This window comes from Rhipicephalus microplus, unplaced genomic scaffold (assembly GCF_043290135.1).
Source record: "Rhipicephalus microplus isolate Deutch F79 unplaced genomic scaffold, USDA_Rmic scaffold_178, whole genome shotgun sequence".
In the NCBI taxonomy this organism is placed as follows: domain Eukaryota; kingdom Metazoa; phylum Arthropoda; class Arachnida; order Ixodida; family Ixodidae; genus Rhipicephalus; species Rhipicephalus microplus.
Window position 1 is genome coordinate 107,592 of NW_027464749.1, and position 14,429 is coordinate 122,020.

General features: G+C 45.1%; 1 protein-coding gene across 1 annotated transcript; it reads left to right on the forward strand.

Moving 5' to 3' along the window:
• The first annotated feature begins 5,388 nt into the window (after positions 1-5,388).
• On the forward strand, positions 5,389-14,166 carry LOC142791605 (uncharacterized). Its single transcript, XM_075885517.1, has 4 exons — positions 5,389-5,877; positions 6,358-6,630; positions 12,114-13,067; positions 14,152-14,166. The coding sequence occupies exons 1-4, from the start codon at positions 5,389-5,391 to the stop codon at positions 14,164-14,166; spliced, it is 1,731 nt and encodes a 576-aa protein (XP_075741632.1).
• The last annotated feature ends 263 nt before the right edge of the window (positions 14,167-14,429 follow it).

Sequence of the window (14,429 nt, forward strand, 5' to 3'; positions counted from 1 at the left end):
CATTGATAACATTGCACTTGATTTGCAGTTTACTCATTAAATCTGTATTTCACTGTTACACTGTTCAATGCAGTATTTATAATGTCCTTACAAAGACCTACATATTTTAACTGCATTTAATGGACTCAGATATATCAGCCAGTCTTGTGGCACAACCTACAGGACAAGAATATTTTCGTCATTTCAGGACATCCCGGGGATGTTTTGAATTTTTCAAAGAGGTACGTATTGGGGAATGACTGATGCACGGCTACCTGTTTTCCATGCAACCTTACCTTATCTCCAAAAGATCAGGTGATGGCAGTATGAGGCAAAGCAGTTAGACCTTTTCAGAGTAGCTTTATGCCTTTCTATAAATTGCAGTGCCATGTCCTCCTCTGGCAGAGAGGTGCTAGGCAAGAGGAGGTAAAGGAGTGCCAGCCCGTTTAAACTTCGATGCAGCACACACCAATATTTGGTTGCGCATATGTCCTGTGCTTTACACAAACTGTTTTTTAGTTGTTTGCACTGCTTGAAATACCCTGTGCCTTTTTGAAATTAAACTTGTACTGGCATACAATGAACTGTAAATGTTGTCAGCATTAGATGTACAAAAAAAACCATCATGAAGGCAATGAGCCCTTATCACTTATTTGCCTTGCACTACAGCTATTCTGGGATGAAGAGAATGACCATAAGGAAGATAAGAATAATAATAATAACAATAATAATAATAATAATAATAATAATAATAATAATTCACACCAACTGGTTTCATTATAACAAATGATTCCAGCTGATTCCATTTCAAGGCCAGCTGGTTTCATTTTCAGTCTCGAGTGGTTCATGCTGGGACCAACTGGAACATGTTGCTGATGTGTTGGCCTGTACTTAGTCCCAGCTGTATACAGCCATGGTTTCAGTTAAAGTGAACTGAAACCGTGGAGTATTTTCACCTCGAAAGGAAAGAATGTAGAAAGTGGTGCATCCAAAGGCAGAAAAGAAAACAAAGAGAAAAGATAAAACAGGGAACAGAGCAAGAAAAACAAAGGCGAGCTCTCAAAGAGAAAGAGAGAAGAAAAGAGAGAAAAAAGGAGGCACACGCACACTGAACTTCTCTAGCCTTCATTTTTGAGGGCTCCTCGTTTTTTCCCCATGCGTCACTTTTTTACCGTTACCTGGCTAAATTTTCGCTCCTATACACAGATCGACTGAATTGACGGCGCACTCAGATTTAGCGTACATGCTCGTTGTCACATCCTCTCCCAAAATTCTCATGCCTGTCGTGCCAGAAAACAGCTTTGCAATGAAAATCACTATCGTGCAGCTGAGGAGCTGTATCATGCACAGATCATAATGTCAGCCTGATCGCACGAAGTAACGGTAATAACTTAGTAGTACACCATGCATAACACAAACGTTCAGTGGGCCCTTAAGTTACGTCGTCTTGACTGCAAAAGTGAAAGTTGTGCTTTCCCAGCATTTTCCTCAACTATGAGCCATACACTACAGCTGTGTTTTGTATGAATATAAAAGAGAGTACTGCTTAAAATGTTGAGTACACTGACTATACAATTAAAAATATGGTAATCAGAATTTCTAAGAGTTACATTTTCTTGTAAAAAAACTGACACATACTTATGTCAAGATTCATGCCGAAAGTACGTCTTGCCCAAGAATATTTCTGAAAAATTCAGCATATTCCACGTAGCTCCGGAATCGACATTATGCGAAGCATGCGGAGGCAGGCTTAGCATGACCATGTTGTAATTTTTTTATAGCGGCACGTTATGAAATTATGCCAAATATACGTCCAAATGTTCCACACACAGACATACATTGAAGAATTCCAAGTGTTTATATAACCAGTTGTTTGCACTTGTGCAATGATGCAAACATGAACTTGAGCATTAGGAACACCAGAATCAATAAACTGGTATGAAGTGCTGGTGCCAGTGAGGATGGTAGCCCTGGACGCTGCTGCATAAATCAACTTCAGTGCATGGCACCTAGCAACAATTGACGTCAACTCGATATCACAGCTGCATCATAGGAGTACATATGTAATGTTTATAAAGCTGGATTGCCACCACTGCAACCACTATTTACGTTTCATGACCATATGAAGGTATTAAGCTATTTGAAAAGTGGGTCCGAGATCTGGCGTGGCTTTGTTGTAGAATATGCTTGAGTGCCGCGCAGAATGCTTGGGTTCAATTCCTGATGGGACCGCGACATTTATTCTTTGCATTCGTCGGGTCAGCACTGCCGATGTAAGGCTTTTTAGATGCGAAGCATCTCTGACTCACGTGTTTAACGCCGTACGTACGTCCGTGCAAACGCACCGCAGCGCGTTTTTCTCGCCGCAGGTATTGGAGCACTGCCAAGTAGGTCAAGTTGCAGATGCACGTTGACGTCTCACCCGCAGCAGCTGCCGGCTCCTCCACCCGCTCATAACACACATCTCTCCCACTTCACCCTCTCCACCACCCGCAACGCTCGACCGCACGTCGAGTGGAAACACTTTTTTAGCTCGTTATCTGCGATGAAACTTACACGAAACCCAACCCGCCTCCCATGTCTTTGCGTTTCAAACAAACGTTTACTCGAGTAAACAATACACCGAGTTCGCTTCCAGCCGTTCTTCCAGCACCCGCGTTGACGCCCGTTTCAACTGGGTCAACGACGTGAGCACCACTACTGCTTCGCATCCCAGCAGGGTTCTCTTCGGGGAAATGGTTCATAATTTCTCAATGCTCACGTGTCAAAATTTTCCACGTGTGTTCTCGTCATTCCTGGGTAGATGCAAAAAATTAAGTGTCAATTACTTGGGGCACATAGCCGCCCGCGGGTATGTGTCACTGTTCAGCAGGAAGCGTTTGACGACGCGCGTAACCGGATTGTGACCTTATTCATATCTTCACCGGCGCGTCGTATTCGTCAAACTATGGAACTCTCCCATACTAATTTTGGTTCACGCCAAGTTAAGGAGGTGATCACGAGAGCACCCAGACGTGAGCGGCTAGACAGACAGACAGACAGACAGACAGACAGACAGACAGACAGACAGACAGACAGACAGACAGACAGACAGACAGACAGACAGATAGATAGATAGATAGATAGATAGATAGATAGATAGATAGATAGATAGATAGATAGATAGATAGATAGATAGATAGATAGATAGATAGATAGATAGATAGATAGATAGATAGATAGATAGATAGATAGATAGATAGATAGATAGATAGATAGATAGATAGATAGATAGATAGATAGATAGATAGATAGATAGATAGATAGATAGATAGATAGATAGATAGATAGATAGATAGATAGATAGATAGATAGATAGATAGATAGATAGATAGATTGAAGAAATGCTTCGCCTGTAATATCTTTACTCACATTTGTAAAACAGCAACGGTAAAATAAATATGAATTACCTTTCTTAGGTTTAACCAATCACAAGAAGGCTGTTTGTTGATAATCTGCATGCTGTGAAAGAGCTTTTCGTATTGCTCTTCACATGTGCGGTAATTCGTTCCATTTATGCACTTGGAACTGCATACATGCTTTCATGACGCGAGGACGCGCGTTGCTGTTACATGCAGCGTTCAGTATTTCTTTTGTCGAGCTACACGATAGGACATGGCACAGCGCTTATAAAGCACTGCGCATTGCGCCATGTCCACTTATACTCTATGAATGAGTCTTGGCGCTGTCAGCCACAATGATTCTTCACATCCATCTGCTGGTGCGCAAAGTTTGAACACAGTGAAAGGTCATGAAATATATATATGTGTGTGTGTGTGTGTGTGTGTGTGTGTGTGTGTGTGTGTGTGTGTGTGTGTGTGTGTGTGTGTGCGCGTGTGTGTGTGTGTGTGTGTGTGTGTGTGTGTGTGTGTGTGTGTGTGTGTGTGTGTGTGTGTGTGTGCCCGATAGCAGCATCCGCATCCACACGGGCGCGCGCGTGCGTGCACACGCGCGTTTTAATGTCGGGTACCCCTAGCTGCCTGTAGCACGCGCATGCTATTGCGTGTCTTTGAACTCACCGCCACACCTGTGGAGAATACAAAAGAACGCAAGGGCTCATGTACGCAAGCCACTTGGAGCCGCCGCACTGAAACTCTGTATTGATAGCCTGTTTCGCTCCTGCAAGGGCTGTGTGCCGCAAGGAAAACATAAAGGTGCAAACGTCCTCCGGCTAGCTCATACCTGGAATTTTCACTGACACCTAACGCTGCTTTTTCCATAATGCAGACGCCGCATAGATACCAGAATTTGCCATGAAAAATTACCAAGGAAGCACCGGACGACCCAGCCCAGCTGCACAGTCATTTCTGTTTAAGGAGTTTTTGATCCCCCGTTTAGGAACCAAATATACTGCATCCTGTCTATTGTCGGTGGATTTATCGGCATGTGTACATTGCGTACTCACAAACCCGCGTTAGTCTTGCAACAACGTGTTCGCATGCACGCGCTGCAACAGCGCAACACGCTCCCACGCGCTGCAAGCAAGGGTGCAAGTTGAGCAGACGAAACATCGGCGGCCGAAGCCCTGCAGCGGCTTGCGCTTCGCCTTCCCATACTGCCTTGCGCCCGCCTTTGGCGCGCGCACAGAAAGCATACCGGTAAAAGCTCTCATTTCGGAACTTTGTTCCCGAGCACTAGATTCGTTCGATTCACCTGCACCACGTGAACCAGATCACAGGGTGCTGCACTTTGTCATTCATTTCAGCGGTGCAGCATTGACGACCTTTTAACTCTGTCATTCGTTTCAAAAGGTGCAGATGAGGGGCAGCACTGGTTCAAGATTTTCCTGCACCACCTACACTGATGGTGCTGGCTTGGTGCAGTCGCATGTGCAGCTGAGCAGACGATGCAGCACTTTAGTGTAGGTGGCTTAGGCTTCATACCCGCCTCTTCAAACGCGGTGTGTTTCGCCATTATGTTTGCGCCTCATAAACTGTCCACATGTGTGGTTCGCCATCGTTCAATGTTAGCTGTACGGCGTGAACTGTTGGCTCATCGTCATTCGTTCCGGGGGTCGCGCTGTGCCTGCACCGCTGAACTCACGCTGCACAATTTCTGAACTTCGCGTGCACAGTCGTGAACTGGTTCCAATTGGTGCAGGTGAACCACGGACCTACTGCCCTCGTTGTTCAGTGGTGGTCAGTTGTGTCAACGCAGTCGGCGTTGGTTGTGCGGTTGACTGTGCGGACCATTCTAACCGTTGACAGCCGGCGGATTCTGCTACCGTATCGTGTTGGAGATTGCATGTGATCTTCCAGTTGTGCCTGTCAATTCTGTTGCACTTTTCGCGTTGTAGCTTGTTCGCATTTATTTCTCTATCTAAGTGTGCTTGAAGTGTTCGTGTGCAGCTGCTGAAAAGCCAACCCTAACATGACCCGTGCACTCGTTGCCGGAGACTCAATGTTGAAGTACCTCACAGGGTGTTTCACATTGAGCTCCAGGACACATGTCGAGGTTCGCTCATTCAGCGGTGTGCGGATCGAGAAAGTGTTCTCTTTAATTGCTCATTCTCTGGCAGATGTGCACGTGGTCGTTCTTCACATTGGCACTAACAATGTCGGTGAAGAACCCCTCGTGCTGATTGCCAGGTTCCGATCACTGATCTCCAGAATTCTTGATGTCAATCCGTCAATCCGTGTTGTAGTGTCTGCAATTCTGCCGAGACAAGCGAGTTTGCGCAAGTGCCAGTGGGCGCTGTCTGTCGGAGAATTGGAGGCGTTCAACATGGATGCCGGGGAGACGAATGCCATTTTGCAGGCGCTGTGCCACAAGAACGGCTACGGTTTCGTGGACGGCACATGCGAGCTAATGGGAATGCTGAAGGCTGACGGCGTGCACCCGACGAAACATGTTAGCCAGGTAAGCAATTAATGTGGATGTTATAAGGGGCTAGCTGCCTAGTCGGTAGCGGCTGCGGACGATCAAAGTTACGGGTTAGCGACGAGTCAACGACACATATTGCAATTGTTGCATTTAGAAGATACGAATTCAATCCTCCAAGAAAACGTAAGCGTGCTTGCAGCGCTACAGTGCACGTGCTTCATTGAAAGCGCCCGCGAAAGATAAAATTAGGTGAAATTAGGCGTGTGTAGCTGTGATAGTCGTCCTACATATAATTTCCACGCAATGTGGTACCGCGCGGTGAAGGCCACGTAAACGTGGACGTTGGAGTATTTAGTTAGCGGCATTCCGCTACGGCCTTTTTCGTTTTTTCCAGAGTTAATTCGTTATGTTGGCACTGCAGGTCCACGGACGACCTTTGAACATAAGTTGCATAAGAGAGGGCACGGCAACGTTCTCCAGAACAACATGTCTAAGCTTGCATGGATTGTCGTGCAGGTGTTTCTTCTTGTCAAGCCTGGTCCGCTGCCTGATACTGGACGGCCATCCCACTCTGGGCATGCGCCACTGGATCGCGCTCCAGGCACGTGGAAACCACCGTCGACATCGCAGCTACGCACCCTCGTCTCCAGTGAACCACGCCGTTGGCTTCAGTCATCGGTGACGTCAGTGGAGCCGAGTATAAAGCACCAAGATTTCGCCTTCCGCCTCAGAGGGCACGGCAACGTTCTTCAGAACAACATGTCTAAGCTTGCATGGATTGTCGTGCAGGTCAGTTTTCACACCCCTAATTCATCTGTCCGTACTAGTTGCTACGCTCTTTTGATTCTGCCGTGCCCTCGGCAATGTGTCCAAATTGTTGACGATTGCTGGTCTGTCTTGACGATTTTGCTGTGTGGTGATGTGGAGAGCAACCCTGGTCCAGATCTTGAGGAACTTATAAATAGTATACTAGCTGAACTAAAACAATCTAAAGAGGAACAAAAGAAACGCGACACCATACTTTCAGACATTAACAAAAAACTTTCCAAACTAGACGAAGTATTAAAGGTATCAAAGGCGAACGAAGAAAAAATAAAGAAACTGGAGGGAAGAATACAGCGCGTAGAAAAGGCTCTGACAGAACAAGACAAAAAGCTTGTCGATTACGAAGATCGTTCAAGAAGGAATAATTTGGTCGTATTCGGCATACCGGAAGGACCAGACGAAAACAGAGAAATTTTGGAAGACAAAGTTGTTTCTAAAGTTTTCCAAGACACCCTAAAGGTCACAGTTACTTCCGTGGAGCGCATTCATAGAATTGGACGGGTGAATGAACAACGCCCAAGGCCGGTCATTGTGCGGTTGTACAATTACAACGAAAAACTTTTGCTTTTCAAGAAGTGTAGCATACTAAAAGATTCGGGTGTATCAATATCTCACGACTACTCGCAAGCAACACTTCAGCTACGAAAAAGGCTCTGGAAAACAGTAAAGGACAACAGAAGTCAGGGTGATAAGGCGTACTTAGTTTATGATAAGCTTTACATCCATAATGACGTCTACGTATGGGACGAGCATCAAAACCGTAAAAAACTGTTGCGCAGCGCTGCGCGCTCAGAAGATTGACATCACAATGACGAGCAAACCTTAGCGCACAAGCGGCTTCGTTTGATAAACCTCAATGCACAGAGCTTGCGGAACAAACAAGAACAGTTTGAACATGTTCTGCTATCATATGATCCTCACATAGCCGTAATTTCAGAAACCTGGTTGCACCCTGACGATCGAGATAGTTGCGTGTTTCCGCCTTCATATACGTGCTATCGTAAGGATCGCAAAACAAGGGGCGGTGGCACTGCAGTTCTTGTCAAAAGTGGTGTGCCGTCACATCAATTGCCCGAGATTGATGTCGACCACGAAAGTGTGCTTTGCAGATGTGAATTTTTACGAAACCAAATCATCGTCGTAGGTCTGTACAGACCGCCCAATGCTGAGCCAGATTTCTTGTTAAAACTTTACAAGCTAAATCAGTATCGCAACCAAATTCTTTTAGTTGTTGGGGATTTCAATCTGCTTTGTATTAATTGGGAAACGCTAAAGTGCGGCCCAACAGACATACCGAATTCTGAAATTTTTCTGGACATGCTCTTGGCGTTTAATCTGACCCAAACCGTTTTACTTCCCACTTGGGTGACAAGCTGTACGTCTTCGATTCTAGATCTCGTCTTGTGCTCCTCAACTATAACTGACATTACCACCGATATTTGTGAGGGAATTTCAGATCATAAATTGGTATACTTTACGTCATTGCTCCCACGCCAATCCAACCCACCCCAATACAAACCTATTACTATAAAGCAGTACACATCTGCAGATGATGTAAATATAACTAATTATCTCGAGGAAGCCATTGTTTTGTTTGATGATAGTGATGACATCAATACATTATGGACAAAGTTCAAAGCGCACTGTCATTTCTGTATCCAGCATTTTATTCCAGATAAAGTGAAAAAAGTTGGCAGGACGAATCCGTGGATAAATAGAGAAATAATTCATGTGAAGCGCAAATTAAAACGCTTGCGGAAACGTTCCAATGCTGCTCAAGCAGACATTTCTAATTTACAGGCTACATTAAAGTGCAAATTAGCTGCTTCTAGGGATCACTACTTTAATGTGACACTCAATCGTTTTGTATCCGGAAGTCCCTCTAAATTTTGGCAATTTTTATCTCATAAGGGTGGCACGAGGCTTGATCAAATCGCCAAGGGTGATCGGGTACTTACTGATCCAAGAGAAGTGGCGGAGGTGTTTAACGAGTATTTCCAAAGTGTGTTTTCAACGTCAGATCCTTTAAACGGGGCTGTTTGTGAAAATGATGATTGTGGTGTCATTCAGATTTCTTTGGAAGGTGTCACAGAATTGCTTTTGCGATTGGATCCGAAAAAATCGACAGGCCCTGATGATATCCCTTCCGCATTTCTCAGACGCTATGCTACACTGTTAGCCAGGTTCCTTGTAGTCATTTTGCAGAAATCCGTTTCGTCTGGTGCGATACCTGATGATTGGCGTATTGCACGTGTGACTCCTGTGTATAAGAAGGGTAACCGTCTCAATTTTTGTAACTATCGGCCCATCTCTCTCACCTGTCATTGTTGTAAACTGCTGGAACATATTATCGCAAAATACCTCAATAACTTTCTTCAATCCCAAAATATTCTCACTGAGCACCAACACGGTTTCCGACGAGGTCTTTCTACTACTACGCTGTTATGAACTACAATTAATGAATTTGCGAAGGCTCTAGATGCTGGTAGCCAGGTTGACGTGATCTTTTTTGACCTCTCGAAGGCGTTCGACAAAGTTCCCCATAAAAAATTAATAAATAAACTGAAGTCAATTGGCGTTCCTTCAGATATAACAAATTGGGTCACATCTTACCTACTAAACCGAAAACAATACGTAGAGATTGAGGGCTCGCGCTCGCGTTTCTTAGACGTTTTTTCCGGAGTACCGCAGGGGTCCGTACTCGGTCCTGTTTTATTTAACATTTATATTAATGATTTGGCTCAAGCAATAGATACCAGCGTATCAGTTAAACTGTTCGCAGACGACTGCATTCTTTTCAAAGTCATAAACTCAACGGCAGATCAACAAGTTTTAAACAGAAACGTCGGTAACTTGGAAACTTGGTGTTCCGAGTGGAACATGGTAATTAATCTAGAAAAAACTGCTCACTTGTGTATCACCAACAAAATCAACAAGTTTCACTTTAAATATGAGATAAAAGGGTCATAGATTACACAAGTCGAAGAATATAAATATTTGGGTGTTACAATTACCTCAAGCCTCAACTGGACAACCCATATAGTAAATACGTCCTCTTCCGCACGTAAAAAACTAGGGTTTCTAAAGCATCGATTAGCTAATGCCCCCAGTTCCTTAAAGCTTAAAGCTTACAAAACAATGGTAAGGCCTTCCTTGGAGTACGCCTCCGTAGTATGGGACCCTCACACAAAGAGCAATATACAAAAGATAGAAAAAATTCAGCGCCTGGCAGCCCGTTTTATTTACAGTAGGTATAGACGCCGCGAATCCCCCTCTGCGATGTTGCAGTTGGCAAATCTTGAACCTCTTGAGGACAGACGACGAGCTGCTTTACTTAACTTACTCCGTCTAATATATTTTTCTTAACTCGAAATAAAGCCAGAAAACTACATGGTAAAGGATTCTTCCAGGCCTTCTCGTCACAAAAACAGCTGTAGCATCAAGCCAATTTTCGCAAGAACTAATTTATACAAACACTCTTTTTTCCCGAAATCAATCTCTGAGTGGAATTTGTTGCCCCGAAACTCTACTCTTCTTTCCTTTTCACCATGAAATGCGCCTTGTGTTTCCTGGCTTTCACAATACTTGTTTGATTTAACAATTTGTTGTGTGCCTAAGAGTGTGGTGCTTTGCTTATGGATTGTGTTGCAGTGGGTGTACTCAGCCCTCTGGAAACGAGTATAATTTGATGGTGATTGCTATGTTTTTCTTACATTTCGTGTGTAACAGTATCAATTTTGTTGTAACTTTGTTGTACTTTTATTTTACCTTTGAACTTGCTGTACCTTTCCTGCTTGGACCTTAAATGGTTCGCAGTATATCATGAATAAAAATAAAATAAAATGCTTAGATCGTCGGAATCGAGCGGCTGCTTGTTGATCATGTTTTGCACATGTAGAGCCTTCCGAAATGATTTGATTAGAGTGAAATGACGCGTGCAGTGGGACTATTTGCGACTTCGGCTACCAATGATATAAGCGGGTTTTACTGTGTGTTCATTACCACAGTATATTTGAGAGGCGCCAACGGGTAAGCTCACTGGTGCACAGCCTTTATGCAACAGCAGCTCCTTTACTCAGAAGTGCAGAATAAGCAATCTGACAAGAACTACTAAGGAGGCCAGTGAGGTTACCTCCCTTATGTGCATTATCTCTGCCATGAGTTGACAAGCATCTGGTGTAAATGTGAATTCCCTATTGTGCATCAAAGGAAAGATCAATACTACTGTTACTGTTATTGTTATGAACACAGATCATATTTCATCAAACCCATGTTAGCCCATTTTATTCTCTTAATTGAAATACTGAAAATGAGATGTCTGATATGCCTTACTTGTTTCCAAAACAGGGCAGCAATGTCTGATATATAAAGTAAAAATTCTGCAAGTCCTTTATGTAATTCGATCATTATACATCGAACGTCCCAGCCGTTTTGGCAACCGTCTTAAATGTATTGGAAAAAAATCTTGCTGGAGCACTGTGTTTAAAATAGTGAAGTGGTAAAATTTTTCTCAGAGAAAAAATTTTGGGTCACGTGGCTGCCTTCTGAGTTACCTGAAAATTGCAGAACTCCTCGCATTCGATCAGGTCGGCATCAGTTCACACAAAGTCATGTAGACCAACAGCACCTGGTGTCGCTCCATTGAAGCTGAAATGCCAAACAACACTGTACGTAAGCAATTTCTGTGAGGTCTTGGCATGCGTTTGGACAGAAGCACATCAGCAAGAAGTTAGGCAGTCTACAGAACATCTATCGAAATTATGGCACAGTATATGTCATGTGCTGATATAGTTACCAACAGAAGCATTAGCAAAAAGTCTTCTTTTGAAGAAAAAGAAGTCATTTTGCTATCATCATTGTCCAACAACCTAAACAGCAATGGTTGCACCAACGCCTTTTGGCAAATACCCAAGTGCCCGACTTGTGAAATGAGCGCCGCTGCAATTTTTTTACATCTACTTTCTCACCTAGTTTAAGGGTCTAAAACAGTCGCATATTACTAACATGTATTTTGGGAGTGCTTTTAAAATCTCTTCGCTGTTGAGAGAGAGCAAACACCTTGTACCAACAGAAGCATTAGCAAAAAGTCTTCTTTTGAAGAAAAAGAAGTCATTTTGCTATCATCATTGTCCAACAATGTAAACAGCAATGGTTGCACCAATGCCTTTTGGCAAATACCCAAGTGCCCGACTTGTGAAATGAGCGCCGCTGCAATTTTTTTACATCTACTTTCTCACCTAGTTTAAGGGTCTAAAACAGTCGCATATTACTAACATGTATTTTGGGAGTGCTTTTAAAATCTCTTCGCTGTTGAGAGAGAGCAAACACCTTGTACTCAATGAATGTTCATCATGGACGTTATATTTCTTCATTGCTATGAGAACTTCATTCTTTGGGGCTTCCGTTATGGTGGGGTTCAACTGTAAATGTGCTCTTCTGTGTTCCAGCTGTTGGGGTGCCTGCTACGTGCAGCCATCAAGGAAGCAAGCAAGGACCTTGAGGCAAGCCACAATGGAGCATTACAGCAGCAGCACCAGAAAGAAAAGGACCACAAGAAGCTTCGATTCCAGTACAGTGATCAGTCAAAAGGGCTGGCACAGTATTGGAATAATGTAACTCATTTCCCAGCTCTTTCCACAGACCCTATGCTTGTTGTAGCCCCTGCATCTCCATGCAAGGAAATGTGGTCGGACGTTGCACGGAAGTCTGATTCTGCTACCCTACAATGTCACAGTGCGATGTCAGTGACACCTAAGGTCACAGAAACAGACCCTGCTCATGGGTACCCTTCGCTGCCAATAACTGCAGTGGCATGCACCAGGGCTTCAGCTGTGACTGTTTTCGCTCAAGTAAAACGGCACCCTGTGCGCGCTCCTGCACTTGTCGGTGGTGTGTGGATGCAGCACAAAGTGAAGAAGACTGGGCGTACTGCCGTGCCACTGTGCTCTGCTGCTTTTGAGCAGAGCCCACCTTCTGACTGTGGGCCACCCGACGCCTGCGACGTAACATCCACGGTGAGCCCCCAGTCAGGAGGTGTGGTTCTGCGCAAGGGCAGCAGTGCGGCTGACACCAGCACTTCCACACCTCGTGATGATCCCCGTGTAGAAAAGGAGGTTAGAGTCGAAAATAGGAAAGGGCACAGTAACAAGAAACCAGTTTCTCCTGCTCTTGTCAGTGGTGCGAGTGTGCACCACAAAGTGACGAAGACTGGGCGTACTGCTGTGCCACTGTGCTCTGCTGCTTTTGAGCAGAGCTTACCTTCTGACTGTGGACCACCCGACGCCTGCGACGTAACATCCACGGTGAGCCCCCAGTCAGAAGGTGTCGTTCTGTGCAAGGGCAGCAGTGCAGCTGACACCGGCGCTTCCACACTTCGTGGTGATCCCCATGTAGAAAAGGGGGTTAGAGTCGAAAATAGGACAGGGCACAGTAACAAGAAACCAGTTTCTCCTGCTCTTGTTAGTGGTGCGAGTGTGCACCACAAAGTGAGGAAGACTGGGCGTACTGCCGTGCCACTGTGCTCTGCTGCTTTTGAGCAGAGCCCACCTTCTGACTGTGGGCCACCCGACGCCTGCGACGTAACATCCACGGTGAGCCCCCAGTCAGAAGGTGTGGTTCTGTGCAAGGGCAGCAGTGCAGCTGACACCGGCGCTTCCACACTTCGTGGTGATCCCCATGTAGAAAAGGGGGTTAGAGTCGAAAATAGGACAGGGCACAGTAACAAGAAACCAGTTTCTCCTGCTCTTGTCAGTGGTGCGAGTGTGCACCACAAAGTGACGAAGACTGGGCGTACTGCTGTGCCACTGTGCTCTGCTGCTTTTGAGCAGAGCCCACCTTCTGACTGTGGGCCACCCGACGCCTGCGACGTAACATCCACGGTGAGCCCCCAGTCAGAAGGTGTCGTTCTGTGCAAGGGCAGCAGTGCAGCTGACACCGGCGCTTCCACACTTCGTGGTGATCCCCATGTAGAAAAGGGGGTTGAGTCGAAAATAGGACAGGGCACAGTAACAAGAAACCAGTTTCTCCTGCTCTTGTCAGTGGTGTGAGTGTGCACCACAAAGTGAAGAAGACTGGGCCTACTGCCGTGCCACTGTGCTCTGCTGCTTTTTAGCAGAGCCCACCTTCTGACTGTGGGCCACCCGACGCCTGTGACGTAACATCCACGGTGAGCCCCCAGTCAGAAGGTGTGGTTCTCTGCAAGGGCAGCAATGCAGCTGACACCAGCGCTTCCACACTTCGTGGTGAGCACAGAGCAACTTCAGCAAAATTGTCACACAGCCATATTTGCACAGGTGGAGGAAATCTTTCTGTAGGGAGCACATTCAGCACTTATAAGGAGTTTAAAGCTAGCTGAAGGATGGAAAAGTGAAGGGTTCCATCCGATGCGTATTGAAAAATCAGATAAAAACCCATTGTGTACTGAGAAAGATTTAAACAAAGCAGACTTTCCTTATGTTCGAGTTAAATTTGTCTGTTGCTACGCAGGGCATCCAAATCTGAGGGGACAAAATATTCGATCCAATCAACGCTTCAACTGTACAGGTTGCAACGTTGAACTGAAGCTTGCGCTGCGGGTTTCTCTACAGCCCTATTATGAAGTTGTAAATTTAGCGGGTGTGCACAACCATAAAATAGGTCCCGAGGAGCAACTTCAGGAGTTGATTTCTTGTAATGTGAAACCTAAAGAACTAAAGGATGCCATTCTGAGGAAAACGGGAAAACACGTTACTTCTCGTGATATTATAAACATGAAGCATAGAACG